Source organism: Poromitra crassiceps (assembly GCF_964638095.1).
Source record: "Poromitra crassiceps genome assembly, chromosome: 22".
NCBI lineage: Eukaryota > Metazoa > Chordata > Actinopteri > Beryciformes > Melamphaidae > Poromitra > Poromitra crassiceps.
This window is the reverse complement of record NC_139647.1, coordinates 11,743,656-11,765,764: the sequence shown is the minus strand read 5'-3', so window position 1 is coordinate 11,765,764 and position 22,109 is coordinate 11,743,656. Positions and strand designations below refer to the sequence as shown.

The 22,109-nt window shown below is 44.2% G+C and overlaps 1 protein-coding gene across 28 annotated transcripts in view; it reads left to right on the top strand.

Moving 5' to 3' along the window:
• Nucleotides 1-22,109, top strand: part of LOC310795973 (neurexin-1a-like) — a gene marked incomplete at both ends in the record, with an annotated part of 449,961 nt that overhangs the window by 241,942 nt on the left and 185,910 nt on the right. For 27 of the 28 annotated variants that reach the window (XM_083658106.1, XM_083658105.1, XM_083658103.1 and 24 more), the window contains one exon: nt 557-676. In XM_083658106.1, the coding sequence (XP_083514232.1) occupies nt 557-676 (120 nt within the window). Of the gene's footprint in view, nt 1-517; nt 677-22,109 lie in introns of all 28 variants that reach the window. The other variant, XM_083658097.1, reaches the window with a different exon arrangement.

Here is a 22,109-nt window from a genome sequence, read left to right as displayed (position 1 = left end):
ACCTGTGTCTCTGTCCCCAGGCCAGCACCACATCTTACCTGTGTCTCTGTCCCCAGGCCCCCACACCACATCTTACCTGTGTCTCTGTCCCCAGGCCCCAGCACCACATCTTACCTGTGTCTCTGTCCACAAGCCAGCACCACATCTTACCTGTGTCTCTGTGTCTCTGTCCACAGGCCCCAGCACCACATCTTACCTGTGTCTCTGTCCCCAGGCCCCAGCACCACATCTTACCTGTGTCTCTGTGTCTCTGTCCACAGGCCCCAGCACCACATCTTACCTGTGTCTCTGTCCACAGGCCCCAGCACCACATCTTACCTGTGTCTCTGTGTCTCTGTCCACAGGCCCCAGCACCATGTCTTACCTGTGTCTCTGTCCCCAAGCCAGCACCACGTCTTACCTGTGTCTCTGTCCCCAGGCCCCAGCACCACGTCTTTCCTGTGTCTCTGTGTCTCTGTCCCCAGGCCCCAGCACCACATCTTACCTGTGTCTCTGTGTCTCTGTCCCCAGGCCCCAGCACCACATCTTACCTGTGTCTCTGTGTCTCTGTCCCCAGGTCCCAGCACCACATGCCAGGAGGACTCGTGTGCCAACCAGGGGGTGTGTCTCCAGCAGTGGGAGGGCTTCAGCTGCGACTGTAGCATGACGTCTTTCGGAGGGCCCGTCTGCAATGATGGTAGGATCTCCTCTGCATTCGACTCTTTCAAAAGCAACATTTATTTGACTCAAACAAGCACACAGGAAACATACATGAAGACAGACTGAATGATGTTGTCGGGCCCATGCATTAAGGTCACACAATCGCTATTTCATTTGTCCAAGCACATCAGACAAAATGGCTGCTTAGGTAGATGCATGAAGCACATCACACAAAATGGCTGCTTAGGTAGATGCATTAAGCGTTCCCATCTGTTGAGCTAAGTAACAGCATCCAGAACCAGCTTACCGGATCAGTAAAGGTGTTTGCATCAACAGCAGGGGCATTTCTATCCTGCTATTGTGTCGCTGCTCGCTATCCTTCTGGAGACTCAGTTCAATTCCCGTATTGCATTCGGTGCTTGTGTCTTTACTGAGCAGAACCTGTGTGTCCTTACTGAGCAGAACCTTTGTGTCTTTACTGAGCAGAACCTGTGTGTCCTTACTGAGCAGAACCTTTGTGTCCTTACTGAGCAGAACCTTTGTGTCCTTACTGAGCAGAACCTTTGTGTCCTTACTGAGCAGAACCTTTGTGTCTTTACTGAGCAGAACCTTTGTGTCCTTACTGAGCAGAACCTTTGTGTCTTTACTGAGCAGAACCTTTGTGTCCTTACTGAGCAGAACCTTTGTGTCTTTACTGAGCAGAACCTTTGTGTCCTTACTGAGCAGAACCTTTGTGTCCTTACTGAGCAGAACCTTTGTGTCTTTACTGAGCAGAACCTTTGTGTCCTTACTGAGCAGAACCTTTGTGTCCTTACTGAGCAGAACCTTTGTGTCTTTACTGAGCAGAACCTTTGTGTCTTTACTGAGCAGAACCTTTGTGTCCTTACTGAGCAGAACCTTTGTGTCCTTACTGAGCAGAACCTTTGTGTCTTTACTGAGCAGAACCTTTGTGTCCTTACTGAGCAGAACCTTTGTGTCTTTACTGAGCAGAACCTTTGTGTCCTTACTGAGCAGAACCTTTGTGTCTTTACTGAGCAGAACCTTTGTGTCCTTACTGAGCAGAACCTTTGTGTCCTTACTGAGCAGAACCTTTGTGTCTTTACTGAGCAGAACCTTTGTGTCCTTACTGAGCAGAACCTTTGTGTCCTTACTGAGCAGAACCTTTGTGTCTTTACTGAGCAGAACCTTTGTGTCTTTACTGAGCAGAACCTTTGTGTCCTTACTGAGCAGAACCTTTGTGTCCTTACTGAGCAGAAGCTTTGTGTCCTTACTGAGCAGAACCTTTGTGTCAATGAACAGCCAGGAAGGGGTCTCGTGATATTTTTTAATGCTAAAATAAAGCTGATAATGTACAATTTGATTTAAAAAAAACAACAGACTGTCCATTTTGCTGCAACTCGACAGTGCTGCTTAATCCAGGACCTTACTTCCTGGAACTCTTGAGAGTTAAAAAAAAACTGGTCCATTGGAGTGAATGGAGATGTCGCGACTCTTCTATATACACGGCTCTGGTAATGATGTAAATTCAAAGTTCTGCTGTATTAATCTCTCTTAAACAGTTAAATTGGCATTTGGGTTGGGTGGATTTCATTCTCATTATAAGCTGTACGGTCACGTCTGCACCACCTTTAGAAAATAGGCTACTTTCTTATGCAAAATAAGCACAAGGGATTTTCTTTGGTCATTATTTTCTTCTTCTGCGGTGGTTCACCCAGTAAAGGGCTGAATGGGCAAAGTGCTGAGCTGCATTAAAGAGGAAGAAGAAGGGAGTGTGGGCTCTCTGGAGATGACACGGAAAGCAGAGGAGGTTGCGGCGTAAATGTTAATGCATTCTGAGTCACTATACTGTCGGCGCGATAAGACGGCCATCTTTTGTTATCAACACAAAGTGTTAATAGATTCCAGTGCGGCCTTGTAACACCCTGCACATATCCACTAGCCATGATAACACTAAGTGGATTCTTCTGTGCAAGATACTGTATGTGAGCGAGTGAAGCACGTCCTGACCCCTGACCCCGACCCTCCTCACATGGCAGCTCTCACACTTTCACTCCCCAGGCCTCAGGTACACCGGTCTGGAGAGGCTGGAAGAGGATTGCAATGAATTTGATCATTTTCAAGACTCGAATAGTTTGGGAATTATTTATTTTATTTATTTATTTAACCTTTATTGAACCAGGTAAGTCATTAAGAACAAATTCTTATTTACAATGGCGACCTGGCAGAAGGCACAGCCTTTTGAGGGACAGGGGGTAGGGGATAAAATACATACAAAGTTACTTAGAACAAATTAAAACACAAGTTAAAACACAACAAAAACAGTCGGAGCAGACAGGCAGGGGATAAGAACTAGTTCAGGAAGCAGTTGCAGGTGTCAGTGAATATGTCCATGATAGAGTCCTTGAAAGCTGATTTGGAGATGAAATTGTCCAGTTTTAGTGTTTTCTGTAAGCCATTCCAGTCTGTGGGCACGGCAGAATGGAATGACGACTGACCGATTACAGAATGAGTTTTGGGGATTTTCAGCAGGATGAGGTTAGCAGAATGGGTGTTGTACGCGGCAGGTGCAATTTCCAACAACAATTAAAAACAAGCAAACATGAAAAGTATAGAAAATGTTGTGGTTCAGGTCCAATCCATGCATAATTATAGCTTTGATGTTGTTATAGAGCCACTTTGAGTCCACAGTTTTTGTTGACGTGAAGAATAATGTTCAGATAGAGGGATATGCTCTTATCACTCAGCCGCTGTCAGCGTGCATTCTATCAAACAGCCACCAAAATCACATCCATCCAAATGGAAAGCATGTAGGAGCCCTGCCAATCAGCTCACATGATGTATCAGTTGTATCAGTTTGTATTTGTATCAGTTTTCATCATACATATTATGGCTGTGTTAAAGTGCGCTACTGTAGCCTACCTGCTCAGCCTTGTTACTGGACGTCAGGGCTGGCCTTGTACATCTGGTGGCCCTAAGCAGGATAAGTTTGGAGGGCCTGCCTCGCAGTGGATAGACAGTGAAGTATTCATACAGTAGTGCAAAATACCGGTATAACCCTTATGCATACCTAGAGCTATCAACATGATGGTTCTTATACTGTGAATTACAGTTCTTATACTGCTAATTACAGTTATTATACAGCTAATGAAATACACTCATGGAAACAGTCAAAGTAAAGCTGACTGCACTTGCCATTTTTACTTCTGTACTTTGTTTCTGTCTGAATGCTTAGTGTTGAAATAACATTTTCATGCATGCAGAACACTGTGTCGGTAGGACCCTGGAGCTCTTAGCTGACATTTGTCAAAAATGGCTGGAAAGCTAGACTCTAATGAGTCCAATTTCATCTTCTATATTTGATATTTGCTGGTCTGTGCTTTTGCACTTTTTAATCGCAAATCTTTTACCTTGACTGTGCCATTATTTTTGAATGGCCCCAGTAAATGCACGCCTGCTGTGACATGACATTCATACAGAGGTTACACCATGTGTGGAGCACTGAGCCCTACACATATAAATAGGGCTTGATTAGCAGCCACTCTATTTGATTACAGCCACACCAGCCTCACTTCCTGTTTGTGTAAAGCTACATGGAGGCAACATGGACAAAAGTATTTGACATTTATAAGTTACTTCCTGTTGCATTCACTACAGCTGATGATGGTGTTTGGATGAACACCCACATGTGTTGTTTTCTGCCTTTTCTTAGTCTTAGTGTTTTAAAAAATAAATTATTTTTTAAACTTTCCACCTGGGTGTTTGAAAATGAACTCACGCAGATAAGAGGGAAAGGATTCATCTGTAAGGCAGGGTTGTTGTATTTAAGTTAAGATAAGATATTTAACCTTGATATCTTATGTGAGAGGTCAAGGGACCCTTTGAAAATAGTCATGGCCATGGAAATTGCCAAATTTTGAGCTATTTTATGCCCGCTTCCCAGTGAGCATAACATGGTTGGTCGCGACGGATTTTGTCTGGAGGTCTAGTTTCTGCTAATACCAGAAGCTCTGCTCGAGTCTAGCTAAACATTGCAACAAGAGCTGTCAAACATGGACTGCACCCTGTCATCTTCTTCCCATGGGGGCCCCCTGGTGGCTGTAGGGCCCTAAGCACCTGCTTAGTTTGCTTATAGGGAGCGCTGGCTCTACTGGACGTCCATGCATATTAGGTGTTAAAGTCCTCTACTGTAACCTACCTGCTCAGCCTTGTTACTGGATGTCCATGCATATTATGTGTTAAACTTAAAGTCCTCTACTGTAACCTACCTGCTCAGCCTTGTTACTGGACGTCCATGCTGGCTGTGTTAAAGTGCTCTACTGTAGCCTACCTGCTCAGCCTTGTTACTGGAGCGAGTCTCATTACTCCGGCTGAACCCAACGGCACAATAGGAGGGACGCCACACGCCACCAGGAAAACACATTCAAGAAGCCTCTTTTCTTTACTGATGAACTGAATCAGTTGTTAGAAAGAATAGTGACAGCTGAAAGCCTCGCTCCACCAAGCCAATTCACTGGGCAGGAGAAATGAAGTGAAGATGTCTGCGTTTTTATCTGTGTTGATGGATTGTCGTGGGATAGAGAGCGGGGGGGGGGGAGGAAAACGAGAAAAACATCTCGGAGGAGAATATCACATTTTCGCAGACGTATTTGCATAAGCTGAAATGCAGGCAATTTAGAGGAGAGCAAGGGGAGCAACTTCCATGTGGAGCCCACCGCATTTCCATGGATAGTCTTGGCACCCTGCCTTCTCCGATGGAGAGAAATTCCATTTTGCAGCTCTCGGCTCCGTGATATTCCGAGCCTCGGTGCATTGTACAGCTGTCAGTCACAAATCACAGGGGAGCTCATGTTATTCCTGACGGTACAGTTGGATCTCGCCATCCACCTCATGTAAATTCAGCTGTTTCCAAAAATGTTAATCATTTTGACCCAGAACATTGAGAGTCATGCCCGGGTTATCTGTAAATCCACACTTTGAGCTCTTCTTGTGAGGTTTTCTGGCAGTCATGGAGATATGGGTTAAAAAGGAGGTCAAACTAGACTCTCCCATCCGTTTACATTAGTCCACACCATCTCAACAGACAACCGTGTGCAATGATGGGGTTGACTCGGTATGACACATTACAAGAATGTTAATTGAATGAGCTGCTGAGAAGTATATTATAACATGACCAAAGTGCATCATTAAAACTTGATCATGCCATTTCATTTACCTTTTGTAACACACATCTACTTGAATGGAAAGAATCAAATCAAAGATAAATAGCAGCAAAAAATGTTTTTTTTAGATAGTCAATTTAATAATCTAATTGATGTTGTATGATTGATGTTGGGCTTTTGTGAACACAAATGATAGATGATGAACATGTGCTTGGAGCAACAGACAACTGTGCATGTCAGTTAAAGAAACTCCAAAGCAAGGTCATCCACTAATCAGAAGGTCGGTGGTTCGATCCCCGGCTCCTCCAGTCCGCATGTCGAAGTGTCCTTGGGCAAGACACTGAACCCCGAATTGCTCCCGATGGCTGTGCCAGCCATAGATATATATAAAGGCTAGATAGCTTACCCGCGCTGCCGGCCAATGGAGAGCGACGTCGTCGCATGGCGGCCATCTTGCTACAGGGAGCTACTAGGAGTTATGAGCATCTGTTGTTGGGTTAGTATGGCAACATCATATGATCATAACTCCTAGGGAAATTGATGAAACTGCATGAAACTTTGTGCCTGAATCCCTCTCATGGCATAGATGCTTCGGTTTAATTTTGGTGTAATTTGGAGCCCATCAAAAAAATAGTGTTTTTAGTGTTTTTTTTTTTTTTTTTGTCTATCTCGGGAACGGAATATGCTTGTAATAAACCAAACCGTTTGTAAATCCGTCAAGATTTCAGCGAGTTATGAGTATTTTTGTCTGTGCAGGTCACCAGCTACCATAGAACGTACCAGAAAGGCACTGTAGCAAGATGGCGGCCGTTCAACGACGCTGGTGACTCCGCCTTAAGCCATCTAGCCTTTATATATATCTATGGTGCCAGCACCCTGCGTGGCAGCTGGCCGCCTTCGGTGTGTGAATGGGTGAATGTAGGCACATTGTAAAGTGCTTTGGATAAAAGCGCTATATAAATGCAGTGCATTTACCATTTACCAACAGCACGTCAATGTGTCATTTAACTTAGTGATTTATAATGAGGGGCAGGGGAGGATGATGAATATGTCCTATTGCACAAAATATAATAATTATAATATAAATTGTCAAGTGCAGGCAACATTTATGGCAGGCTTTTATGAGTGTTGTAGTGCATGCAACATTTATGGCAGGCTTTTATGACAGTGTTGTAGTGCATGCAACATTTATGGCAGGCTTTTATGACAGTGTTGTAGTGCAAGCAGTGTTGACAAAAGGTAATAAATCGCAATGTATCACAATATTTTTTAAACCCAATACTATTCTATTGTGACTTAAGTATCACGATAATATCGTATCATGGGGGCTCTAATATGCGATGTGAAATGCATTACTCTTTGGAAGCAACTTCTCAAATGCTGGTTTGCTGATTGATAGCCTCCATTGAAATTGTATTCCCAAATATTTACTTTTGGCCATTCTGAAGATCCTCTTCTCCTTGGGTGTATACTATAAGAAATGGGAAATCAGTGGCTTGGCATTGCTACAAAGACAGCTGGGAGACATGTCAGGGAGATGGAACATAGAGTCTTCGGCAAGAGGCTTTCAAAGTCTGCAGCACTGAGGCAGATGTGGCCGACTGTATGACTGAGACAAAGGCATCAGGAGGCTTGTGACTGTATGACTGAGACAAAGGCATCAGGAGGCTTGTGACTGTATGACTGAGACAAAGGCATCAGGAGGCTTGTGACTGTATGACTGAGACAAAGGCATCAGGAGGCTTGTGACTGTATGACTGAGACAAAGGCATCAGGAGGCTTGTGACTGTATGACTGAGACAAAGGCATCAGGAGGCTTGTGACTGTATGACTGAGACAAAGGCAGCAGGAGGCTTGTGACTGTATGACTGAGACAAAGGCATCAGGAGGCTTGTGACTGTATGACAGAGACAAAGGCATCAGGAGGCTTGTGACTGTATGACAGAGACAAAGGCATCAGGAGGCTTGTGACTGTATGACTGAGACAAAGGCATCAGGAGGCTTGTGACTGTATGACTGAGACAAAGGCATCAGGAGGCTTGTGACTGTATGACTGAGACAAAGGCATCAGGAGCCTTGTGACTGTATGACTGAGACAAAGGCATCAGGAGGCTTGTGACTGTATGATGGAGACAAAGGCATCAGGAGGCTTGTGACTGTATGACTGAGACAAAGGCATCAGGAGGCTTGTGACTGTATGACTGAGACAAAGGCATCAGGAGGCTTGTGACTGTATGACTGAGACAAAGGCATCAGGAGGCTTGTGACTGTATGACTGAGACAAAGGCATCAGGAGGCTTGTGACTGTATGACTGAGACAAAGGCATCAGGGGGCTTGTGACTGTATGACTGAGACAAAGGCATCAGGAGGCTTGTGACTGTATGACTGAGACAAAGGCATCAGGGGGCTTGTGACTGTATGACTGAGACAAAGGCATCAGGAGGCTTGTGACTGTATGACTGAGACAAATTCACATGTCTAGAGAGAATGTTTTGAAATAAAATAAAATATGAATGGATTTGGTGGCTTACTCTTGTTTGGGCAGTGACAAGAACACACTTATCTGTGGAAGTATTATTTTTTTAATATATTTTATTTAAAATTTTTCTCAACAACATACGAACAAGACAAACAGGCTCAGACACAGGGAAACAAAAGAGAGAAAAAACAAACAAACAAACAAAAACACATTATCAACATTCAGTGTGACGTCGTGCTACCAGTCTTGTAAGGTGCTTATATGCTTATAAGTATTGTGCCCAGGATCCCACACAGGGGATCCATGGGGAACCAGTCTGGCGAATCACCCGTCGCCCCCAACCTCAACGAGGTACGTTAGAAACGGGTCCCAGATGGCAGAGAATTTCTTAAGTGAGTCAGTCCTCAGGAACCTAAGTCTCTCCATCCGTATAACAGAGGTCATATCCGTCAGCCACAGTTTAAAAGAGGGTGAGGAGGGGGACTTCCTTTCCTTCAGGATTAGCTTCTTGGCAACAGTTGTCCCTTGTGTCAAAGACTGTTGCACAGCTGTAGGGAAGTTCAGAGAAGACTCCGAGAAGCCAAAGATGGCGAGTTCTGCCTCCGGCTGAAGTGCGATTTTGTAGGCCTTAGAGTACCAGTCAAATATTTTGGCCCAGAATCCTGTTAGTGAAGGGCAGAACCAGAAGGCATGAGATAGTGTGCCCTCCGACACTTGACACCTTTCACACAGTGGTGATACAGTAGGATACATCTTGTGTAATTTCTGCTTGGAGTAGTGGAGACGGTGAGCAACTTTAAATTGGATCAGCTGGTGTCTGCTATTAACTGAGCAGAGTTGCACAACCGACAAACTCCTTTCCCATATAATGTCAGATAAATCAGTACCAAGTTCCTCCTGCCATGCTTCTCTAATCCTCTCAGTAGAGGCCATGGTGCAGTTGTCAAACAGACACACAAATCTAGAGACGAGGTGGTTGGAGTGAGGAGGGCTCAGCAAAACATCAAAAAAAGCATGTTCACTTGGGAGCGCTTCAAAGGCCCGAATCTTGGATCGAACAAAATTTCTGATTTGCAGGAATCTGAGCCAGTTTGTCTGTGGAAGTATTATTGATTTATATCTCAACCAACACCTAGATATAATTTCTAAAAAATATGTTTGAGTGTTTCTTCATAGTTCTGGTCTTATTTGCCATGTTCCCTGTGTATACTAGGAGCCTCTTTTCCAACTGCCTGCACCTTTTATTCATTTGGTTTCAATAGGGAGAGAGATGTAGTCGGGTCTCCATCCACCTGTTTTTATGCGAAATTTCAATTTGTGCATAAAAAAACTGAGTGGAAACGCTGCCTAATTCGCAAAAGCCTCCAAATATCGCAAAAAGGTTTATACGCTTGAGGGAGGCGGAAAAGTCGGGTGTATCGATAAAAGGAAAATGCGAAACGTGCGGTGGAAACAGATTAAGCGATATTCCGTTGTCTCTCCATTCAAAAACCAGGCAGTTTGCCTTGATCACTGCAAAACATGACATGCTGTGTAGCCTACACACAATAGGGCTACACACGGTAAATAATGGTAAATACGCAGCACAATACCCGCCGTGGTGGTAAAGAGAAGACTGGGATATTAACTTTAAGGCGACTCACTTCTAGAATTGAATGAAATTGTATTCACTTACTATCTGCTCTGTGGATTATAACGTTATGCTTGCCGAGTCACACCTGGTAATCCAGAAATGGCGTTATGGTACCTTTGTCTACTTGTAGATCATCAAGAAACTTGAAATGAATAACGTTAGATGTGTTTAACAGAGCTGTATATCGGGTCTAGCAGCTGATCAGCAGCTCAGACAGCCTCAAACACGAGGTGATTGACAGCTCTATAATTCGCAAAATAGCAGTGGATGGAAACGCACATTATTTCGCATTTTCTTTTTTGACGACTTTCTGAAAATTGGATTAAAAGTTGTGATACATTTGGATACCTTTAGAATGAGACTGTAGGTGAGATATGTTGACATGGATACAACAAATAAACTGCAACTCTGCCCTCACCACACCAAAGCTCTCCTTCCCACTGGAAGGCCAGTACTTTCTCTGCTAGAAATCAAAGTGGACAATACAAGAAGCAAGAAGTCAATCTCCCCACTGGATGTACTGAATGGAGTTTGGAAAAATGCAACCCCAACCCATGCTGTCCAAGCTGAATCAGATGAACGTCATATGCATAATGTACACACAGTGGAATGCTTTCATTTGAAGACTGTATATAAGTGGTGGTCTCAACAAAAACACAAAGTTTTTGATGCTTCCCAGAGGCAGCAGTATGTGGAGATCATCAGTGCTTTTCTACAATTGCAAACAAATGATGGTCGTCATCATCATCATCATCATCATCATCATCATCAGCTAGAAGGAAAAAAGTGTTTCCTTAAGCTTGGAAAGAGTAGATTTTGTCATATTGCATTGGTGTCTTCTCCGTAAGCTCCAAAGGGGGTTGAAAAAAGTGTTCTACTTTTCATTCAGAGGCTGGCTGGCTTGCTTGTGTGTGTGTGCATGCGTGTTTGCTTGCGTTTGTGTGTGAGAGAGTGTGTGTGTGTGTGTGTGTGTGTGTGCTTGCGTTTGTGTGTGAGAGAGTGTGTGTGTGTGTGTGTGTGTGTGTGTGTGTGTGTGTGTGCTTGCGTTTGTGTGTGTGTGAGTGTGCGTGTGTGCTTGCGTTTGTGTGTGTGAGTGTGCGTGTCTACTGTATGTATGGGATGTAAGCTCCAGTTGAGGCTTCCTGTGGGAGTGGGGCAGCAGTGGTCAGAGTCTGGGCTGGCTAATGCTCACAGACAAACTGAATGCTGTTTGCTGTGGAGCTAAAGTGGGTCGTGGAGAGGCTACTACAGAGACGGGTCGCCTGGCCTCCACGCGATCTCCCCCTCGCATGGCTGCGCCCCAGCCCGCCTGGCTGCCCCCCAGCCCGCCTGGCTGCCCCCCAGCCGGCTCTGCTGTAGTAGCTGGGCTATTAGTGCCATGAGGGCCATTAGTGCCATGTCAATATTGTATCAACAGTGAGGATTGTGTGTGTGTCCCGTCTCCATTGTCCCTGCCCGAGGGCCCCAGACAAGCCCCTCTCACTTGATTTCTAATGTGCCTGAGTCAGTGCTCATTCGGCCATCTTTGTGCCTTGAGAATAGAGTCAGTGCTCATTCGGCCATCTTTGTGCCTTGAGAATAGAGTCAGTGCTCATTCGGCCATCTTTGTGCCTTGAGAATAGAGTCAGTGCTCATTCGTCCATCTTTGTGCCTTGAGAATAGAGTCAGTGCTCATTCGGCCATCTTTGTACCTTGACAATAGAGTCAGTGCTCATTCGGCCATCTTTGTACCTTGACAATAGAGCCAGTGCTCATTTGGCCATCTTTGTACCTTGAGAATAGAGTCAGTGCTCATTCGGCCATCTTTGTGCCTTGAGAATAGAGTCAGTGCTCATTCGGCCATCTTTGTACCTTGACAATAGAGTCAGTGCTCATTCCGCCATCTTTGTACCTTGAGAATAGGTCTGGGCCCCTGGCGAGTAATCCACTGTGTGGTTAGCCATGGGCATGGGTCTGTTTTTGTTGTTGTTGTTATTGTTAGAGAAGTATGTAAATTGATCCTACTTCTGTCAAGTGCTTCCTCTTCATATTGAACAACTGTACTACAATGAACAGCGGAGGAACCCTCAGGCACTGACGTATTTAGGGCATCAGGCCACAAAAGCACAAATGTCAAAATGATGTCAAAAAAGGCTCCTTCATTTTAAATGGAGGCTTAGAATGTAAGAAAGTGATGAAAAGGAAAAGAATGGCAGAGCACATCTCAGCCTGCCAGCTCTGTGCTTAGTAATGTCAGCGTGTGTGTGATATCCTATCATTTCCTGTGCTTTGATGCCACGAACAAGTTGAAGATCCTCCTTTATTTTGAAAGAGTAACGCTTCTAAACTGACACACCTGAGACCAGCCTACACACAATCTTCTGTTAGAGTTTGATGTCACCACTATGATAAACCAACAACGTATTATCATTTAAATAGGCCTTGAGGCCTCAATATATACATCTTTCCATGAGTGTCAAATACAATTGGATAGCCCACATACATATAACTACTGTAGGCTGTCTGACCTACATACAGTGTACAGATGAACAGTGGCAGGCAAACGCACAGCCACCTACAGGCAGCACTCTGCACTGTATTCCTGATCATCCTGCAAAATATACTGTAATATCAGTGCTGCTGCCAGAGGAAGACTTAGAATAGGCTGATATCGAGTATCGCAGGGAATATATATATATATATATATATATATATATTAGGGTTGGCACGATGGACGATGGCATCGACCATCGTGATTGGCCGACCCCCCATCGACCTCTGAGCCTTCTACATCGGATCATCGTAATTAATTATCTGTTCGAATTAAATTTTTGCCCTTTTAATAATAAAAAATACCAAGTCCACTTACCGTGACGCGTGGGGGACGTGCCGGCGGCATTAAACGAGCGCCCCCAGTTCAGACTCAGAGAAGCCTCCCCTCCCCCTCCTCCGCTCTGAACTGGGTGCGCTTGTTTAATGTCGCCGGGGCATCCCCCGCACGTGAGAAGTCAGTTGTTTTGTTGTGAAAACTTTTAAGACAAAGAAGAAAGTTCACGTTCTTTCCTGTTTTCAACCCAAAGTGAGTACTCTTGAGTAGTCTTCAACTGTGAATTTAACTCACCTGTTTCCAAAGTGAAAGTTGAACTCGCTCCATTACGATACAGCACTACCAGCAATATTGAACGGCACAAAACAAATAACGTTAACGTTACAGATCCTGACCAACAACGTGTGTGTGTGTGTGTGTGTGTGTGTGTGTGTGTGTGTGTGTGTGTGTGTGTGTGTTGAATTTAACTAGCTGGCAAAAAACTGACAGAATTACTGGCGGCTATAACGTTAGATTCGCGTGGGCTTTTGAACCTAATGAGAGAGAGTTGAGAGAGAAATACAGCAGCAGCTCAGCTGTCCTGCTGTTAACCTGCATTGCATCGGCGGATGGCATCAATGACGATGCCATCGTCAATCACGATGTTTGACTGTGAAACAATCACGATGGGTATTTCGGGTATATCGCACAACCCTAATATATATATATTGCTCTCTCTGCCCTGGACATGAGGCTCTCTCTGCCCTGGACATGATGCTCTTTCTGCCCTAGACATGGCCTCTTTGAATGCATCTCAGTGAAACAAATCTATGGCTGTAAAACTATTTGGGCTTCAGTGTCTATTGAACGCTTGGCCTATAGCCTTGAGCGATCATTGTGCCCCAAGATATGAGAGGCACTCTTAAGTGCGTCTGTGTATCCACTTCACTAACCCTTCCCCAAATGTGTATGCACGCACGCACGCACGCACGCACGCACGCACGCACGCACGCACGCACGCACGCACGCACGCACACACACACACACACACACACACACACACACACACACACACACACAGACACAAGGATAGCCCACTGGCACATCAACTGCAACTCTGTGTGAAAAGCAACTCACTCAAGCTTTGGAAATAATGAACATTCACTTTCAAATGTGGCATAAAATGACCATTCTATGACAGCTCATTGGACAGAAATATGAATCTGCACATGAAGCAGAGATGCCACAAGGGAATTTACTTGTACAAAAAGACAGAAATGTATTGCTAAGTATTCATGTTCTATCTACACAAAGTAGCATGCATGCACTATGGGTGGGTGATACCGCAAAATTTGGTCTCGAGCCGATACCAAGTAGTAATACAGGGCCAGAATCACCGATATCGATACCAGTACTTTTTATGACCAAAAAGGCTTATGTAGCCTACTTTCATATAGAGGAGAGCTGTGTCCTGATTTACTGTATGAGGCCAATAGCCTATGATAGCCATTTTCATATTTCAGGTTTAAGGGATATTTGTTCAATTCCATTAAAATAATTTAGATTTAGTTTCCCTGAGCTGAATATATTATTTGAATGTCTGTATGTAGTGTCTGTATATAGTCTAGATTTAATCAGTCTGCTAAAGTAACAGCTAATGATGTCAATTAACACCAACTTTAACACTAAGCAAAATATCTGATTCGACTAAAATATTAATTTCAGTATATTATATTATATTATATTATATTATTATATAATTCAATATTATACCTGAATATTCCTTGCTCCTCTGAAAAGACTGCCAGTGAACTCTCTTTCTGTGTCGGGGGTCTGTCAGGCTTCTTCTCTGTTGCAGCTCAGAGTTCTGCTCTCTGCTCTCTGCATGCCGCGGCGCGCTAAGCGTGCGTGCGTGCGACGCAACCGCAGTGGAGACGCAAAGAGTGCACTAAGATGTGTTCACGACAACGGAACGTTGCTTGCACAGAAAGTTCTACTTTTTGATGGCTAGGCAGGTCGGAATAGGTTAGTTACAACATAGAGAGAAGCTGAAACTGGTATTGATCCTTTTGACGCTAGAATCGATCTTCAAAACAAGTCCTATCGGTACTGTATCGTTACTTCTGGGCTCGATCCGCCCATGCCTAGCATGTATCATTCCATACAGTATACTGTACCATTAGAACCAGTAGTAATTACTCTTTGTGAGGGGCTGCAGTCTTGCAGGCAATGTAAATGATTATGGACCTGGACCTGGCTACAGGCAGGCAGCTGTTTGAGACGAGAAATGTATTTGAAGTTTTATGGCAGGTCTAGATCCACTTCCATGCCTATCTACAGTGTATAATATAATAATATTATATATATATATATATATATATATATTATATATTATTATATATTACAACTATCTACAGTGTCAGCGCCTGAAGCTACATGGGAGGATGTGGATATGCACCGCCCCCCACCCCCACCCACCTCCCACGATAGATATGACCAATTCTAGGTGGGCACTGCGTTGGACACTGAAGAAGGCCTACGCGCCGAAACGTGTTTGTTGCTGTGCTGCTGCCCCAGACTAAGGTATTCAAACCTCTAAAAGGACTTTTTTTTGTGTGCTGGCTTTTCTGTTGTGACTTGATACTACATGTCCAATTTTTTGGAGTGTGCTCTCTTTTCACTTTTTCCACTGCGTTGGACTATCCCCTTATGATTTCTATCTACCGAAGCTTACAATACAGCTCTAGGGCTGTATTGTATGGTGAAAATGTTAATCATAATTCTTTTGATCTTTAACTTTGAGAACATCATGCATTTATTGAACAACAAAAACAACTTTTAACACTGGATAACGGTATCATCTTCTACTAAAAGTTTAAAAAAATAAACGGCCAAACGTGCCGGCTTTCTGTTCTCGACTCGAAGCTGAAACTATTCCGCTGCGCTGGATTTACAACGCGAGACAAAACGGAACGCAGCGCACGTTTTATCGCGATTTTTGATTTTGATTGTTCATGCTTGTGGGGGAGGCCAAAATCTTGATCACGATTAATATTGGATTAATTGGCTTTAATTGGCCTGGATTAAATCATCTCTCCATTTCTTTCTCAGTCTTTGTTCGACTTGTTCTCTTCCTCTCTGTCCTCTCTCTTCCTCTCCTCTCATTTCATCATCAGTGCTCAGTGCTCACTGTCTGACCTAATTATTTGCACTGATTTGCTCATGCTGATTGGGTAACTGGCATTAAGTGGGTTTCTATGCCAGGAAGCAGACTGGACATACTGTATGGGTAAAGGCTGTTGGCATGGAAACCACCAGGTCTCCTCTCCTCCCACTGAGAATGCTGTAACATGACTGCAACTTAGCCTATAAGCCGTGGGATCTCTGCAGGGAAGTGGCACATCTTCATCGTCGCATCTTATTTACATTTTAGTTGGGGAGGTGGGGCCCATTGAATGCTCATACATGGGGTTTAATATGCTTTCTTTATGGCCCGTGCACGGTGATTGAATGGTTCACTCGAGTGATCACGAGACGTCGCGCGCCGCTGTGAAGACGCACGATGAGAGGAGCGCTTGGCATGTGTTGTAAACTTTAACGAGCAGCCATTCGTCAGCTCGGCCTCACACTGGCTGCATGCCATTTGCATGGAGGAGTAGCCATGCCCGACATATGATGTCGCATTGTCTTATGATGGCAGCATGCTGTTGCTCATATGGTGTGACAGCACCGCAGTGCCCCCCCCCTATTGACAACGCAAATGCTGCTCAATGTTTTTGCACATCCATGCACGGCGAAGCGTCCCACACAGTTTTTTTTTTTTTTTTTTTTGTATAATATTTTATATTATTACAGTTGGATACGAGCTGAAGCGTCAGACACATTGAGTCGTCTCAGAGGAGGCCAGCTCCTTGGACAGGGGGTGGGATGAGAGGAGGAGAGAGTGTCTGTGGGGGCGGCATCCCTGTATGCCTGTATACGGTAATCAGCAACAGAATCTCATCTCGCCCTCTCTCACATCCACAGCTTCGTGCGGTGCAGCGGTGAGAGCCTAATCTTGTGAGGAGCTTTTTAATTGGTAGCCCGGAGGGGGCATGTTGAAGGGAAATAAGGAGAAGTTGGTTTGTTGTTGTTCCACAACACAATGCACAACACAACACAACACAACACTAATTAAAGTGTTGACTAGAAGACAGAGTGTCTGGCAAACGACACCCTGCTGGGATGATGCACACACGGCTCCCCCGATCTCGTAAAGCACAGGCTATGAAGCACGACACCTGGGAGAACTGTGGCAAGAATCTAAAACACTCCTAGAAGACAAGATAGTTTACTTTTTACTTAACTAGGTTTATTATGGAAACAATTTGATTGCTTTTCTTTAGAATCTGTGAACGACGATGTCATAGTCGGCGAAGTCACCATACTGGTGTGGTCTGGTGTTTTGGCTCGGAAAGTCCCGAGATGCCAAGTTGACTTGAAAAGATGTTATTTACACCTTGTTTTTAGAGTGTCTTCACGGTAGCCGTGAGGTGAAAGTGAAAATGGGTAATGTGTAAATATCTTCGGCTGTTCTGAATCCTCTCTGCTCCTCCCCACGGCTGTGCAGCAATCTCTGAGGCAGGGGACGACTGTGGCAAAGAGACTCATTTTGAAAGAGTGGAAGTCCCCCTCTCCACCTTCTTTTCGGGTGTGGCTGGTGGACATGGTTTCGGTCGTGCGTATGGAGAGACTCAGGTTCCTGAGGACCAACTCACTTCGGAAGTTCTCAATTATTTGGGACCCATTCCTGGCCTACTTTGATGAGGTTAGAAACGACTAATAACTCGCCTGCTAAACTCTCATGGACTCCTTGCACAGGACTTTATGTACAGCACTTAAGCGCCTTATGCGCAGGGATTAAAGTTCTCAGTCGCTATGACGGATTTCAGTCAATTGGAGTCAGATATAAAATATGAAAAGTATGTCTTATGTTGGAACCTATAGCATACTGATTCAGCCTGGAACACAATCCATGCATCATTACTGGGTGTTTTGGAACTTTAGAGTGAAATGAGTGTGATATGTACACACTGTCCACCTTTTTTACATGAAAACCTATGGGAAATGACGCAAAGCATTGGCAAAAAAGCAAACATTTTAAAAAGCCCGAAATAGCTAAAATAGGCTTGGAAATATTTTCAGTCAGAAGATTTTTTTTTTTGCTTTAATCCCTGTATGCGACTGGTAGCATCATATTGTTTTATTTTATTTTTATTTAACCTTTATTTAACCAAGCAAGTCATTAAGAACATAATTCTTATTTACAACGGCGACCTGGGATTGTAATGTTGGTATGTGTGTTTTTTTGTGTGTATGTTTGTGTCTGAGTTTGTTTTGCTTTTGTTTGTTCTGAAAATTGAAAAATAAAATATTGGGGAGGGGGAAACGGTGTAAATGATGTCGTTTCAAGTCAGCTTGACATCTCAGGGCTTCTGGAGACTTGGATTACGCCAGGAGAGCAGTGTGGAGGCTCTTTTTTTTCTCTTTACATTTGAAAGTTGGTTAAAATTCACTTCATTGTTCTGAATGCTGTTTCATGTTTCCATGAAAATCCAGGACTGTTTTGTGGAATAAAAAAAAATCACCCGACCTTCCGCCGGCATGGGGATGACTAGATAACGACTGAATTATAATTTTTTGGGGTGGACTGTTCCTTTAATTGAGGAAATATATGTTTGATTTGCATAGCACTGTAAATTGGAGCAGTGAACGCTGATGGACATTATGATCATAGCTGAACATAGATTTTAGTTAGACAGACTGTTCTATTTTTAGAATATTTCTATTACTCAGTGGATCAGTGAGAACAATACAGCTACTGGACAGCCAAGCTCATCCGGGAAGTGTTAAATACTACAGCATCACCCTGCTCACAGGCACACAGAGAGGAAAGCAACACGTCTCAAATTTAACGACTATACTGCAAATCTATCAGCTAAATCAAGGTGTTTTTGGCGCTTGGGTTATCTGTGTATGTGATTCTGGGCGTGTGTTTTAGCACCTCAATGCTTCCAACAGCCCAGGATGTTCTCGGCACTAACTAAGCCGTCGCTGCAGGTTGACATAAGTGAGGAAACACGTGTGCCACAAAAAGCTGTGAGCCACAAAAAGCTGCTTGCCACCTGCTTGGGAGGGATTCTGTCTGGCAAAGCCGTGAGAGCAGCCTGCAACATCCTGTGAGATCTTTCACAAATCACTCCCAAGTCATCGGATGCAGGAGTCACTCAGGACCGAGACAGACTCAGATACTTGAAATGTAGAGCTATGACCAAATGTCATGTCGTTGTTAGGGTTCATACTCCTGTCAAAGACATGTATGTTGGGGTTAATACTCCTGTCAGAAACATGTATGTTAGGGTTAATAGTAGTACTAGTCCTCTCAGTGCCCCTGAGCAAGGCACTGGCAATGGAACTGGAGTTGGCCCCCGGGCGCTGCACTGTGGCTGCCCTGTGCTCCTAGTCCACATATCACAGCTTTGCAGGGATTCATTTAGTTTGACAGTTAGAGAGTTGATTTGAGTCCAGTTGTGGACCAGTATTTGTCATTTGTGCATGGGTGACATCAGTGGTCCACAACTGAACTCAAAGACTTCAAAAATAAAAATCAACTCACAAACTGAAAGACTCTAAAAGATGAAAGAGGCTTTTGAAGAGAGCAGAAAGCGTTTTCTTTATAAAGACTTTTCTCATTCCGACAGAGCCGACTTTCCCTCTAAAGCTCTTTGTTGTCCCAGTTAGCTGAAGGACACCAGCCTGGTTCGTTAACAAAGAAGCGGAGGACTGGTGAAGGGAGGCAGGCGTCTGTCCTTGACCCGTTTAGGACGACGCGCCGTGAGAAGGGACGCGATCTGCTGGGGACGGATTTCAGGGGAGACGGAGGGACAGGAGAGACAGACGCAGTGCCCCCCGGTGGCCCCCCTCATCTCACGAGCTGTCAGAGGAGATAGAGAGAAACCCTCCAGAAAGCTGCCGACCTGTGTCACCCCTATCTCTCTCACTGACACCTAGGATTTGCTTGATGCATTCACAGACACGTTATTGTCGCACAGACACACACCTACATGTAGACACACACACACACACAGACAGACACACACACACATACACACACACACACAGACACACCTACATGTAGACACACAGACACACACCTACATGTAGACACGCACGCACGCGCACACACACACACACACGCATACACAGACACACACAGACACACACCTACATGTAGTCATGCATGCACACACAGACACACACCTACATGTAGACATACAGACACACGCATACACAGACACACACCTACACGTACCTGTACACATGCACACACACACAGACACAGACACACACCTACACGTAGATATGCACACATGCACACACAGACACACACACACAGACACACACCTACACGTAGACATGCACAGACACACACGCATACACATACACACACACACACACACACACACACAGACACACACCTACACGTAGACATGCACAGACACACACGCATACACAGACACACACCTACACGTAGACATGCACAGACACACACACGCATACACAGACACACACCTACACATAGACATGCACAGACACACACACGCATACACAGACACACACCTACACCTACACGTAGACATGCACACACACATACACAGACACACACACGTAGACATGCATGCATGCGCACACACACGCAACCTTTATTTGCGCTCGCGTACAAGGTTTTCTGAATGTTATTTCCTCAGCTCTTGATCGTAATGTGTATTTAAATGGATTTATGGAAATGAATAGCCGTGTTGTGGTGGCATTGCTGCTGCGTTAGGAGGGGAAAGTGTCACTTTGTCACATCAGCCACATTCCAAGGAGCCTATTGCCAATGCCTATACAAAAAGCTCAATGTGAATGAAAGAAATATCCATCTGTTTATCTGCCATATAGCTTGGGCCTACTGCAGCCCTGGTAGTGGAAAGGAAGTGTGTGTGTGTGTGTGTGTGTGTGTGTGTGTGTGTGTGTGTGTGTGTGTGTGTGTGTGTGTGTGTGTGCGTCCGTCCGTCCATGTCTGCGCGAATGTGTGTATCTGTACGCGTGTGTTTCTGTGTTCTGATTTTAAGTAAGGGAAGAGAAGACTGTAACGCCATTTGGCATTGTATGGAAACATTAGATTGAATATAATTGAATACATTCTAAAACGGGGACCTCAAATCAAGCGATCTGATTGGTTCATAGTCGTGGTATATTGAGCATATGCATGGCTATGACGTCACTCCCTTTGCACAATTCAGTATCACTCCGCTTTTTCCTAATGTGAAATCAGTTTTGAAATCCATCTGTTGAGACAATTGTTTTACAACTATGTAGCTGGTAGCTTACCTGCTGTAACTTACCTGCTGTAACTTACCTAGGTTGCATAGCAACTGCCTTGCTCTATAGATACAGTCGGTCACATTATTTCCGGTTACGTGTGTGTGTGTGTGTGTGTGTGTGTGTGTGTGTGTGTGTGTGTGTGTGTGGCTGAATGTATGTGGAGGCAGCCAGGAATAAAAATGATTTAATTAAATTGGAGTATGTCTATTGCATTCATATTGCCATACTTGGCAATACGCGCGGTCCTCATCAACCTAAAGTCTCTCCATCCGTATAACAGAGGTCATGTCCGTCAACCATAGTTGGAAAGAAGGCTATTGCCACCAATTAATAAGCTATTGCTTAATTCTGTTTGTGTGCAAAACAAGATAACACCACTTTCATACAATAAGTGAGTTTTATAACTAAATGTATATTGACTACATTAAATGAATTGTAAGGTAGAAAGCAACAACATTATAGAGTTCAGATTTAAATTCACTGTTTGTTTTGCTCTGAGTCTGAGGAATAGAAAATGAAATCAGTGCAGAGCACTACCATGCAGTGCTATACGCTAATTCCCCACTTTGACATTACAACTCTAACCATGTGCATTATTTCTCAGCAGTGTTCTTATTAGTGGTATCAGCTCCACTGGTGTTATTTAAGTCACTTTTCACAGCTTACATAATGATCAGTGTGTGCAGGTCAGTGCACAGCACTGTGTGCTGCTGGAGTCTATAATGGGTTGCCGCATTTTTACATAAACCCTGGCATTCGATGTTGATATAACCGATTCTTTGCTGCTTACATGCATGCATTTGACATAACCATCTGTGTCTGATGACAATATGTCATATCAGACATAATGTGACAGGGACTGGACTGGTGTTTCGGGTAACAAGTACGGCAAGGACATTTTTTTTAATGTTTTTTTTGCAGATTATGACATGACATTGTAAGCTTTCAAATGATGTCATACATTGAAATCTGAATAGTTGAATATTGTCGTGTCCGTTTTTTCACAT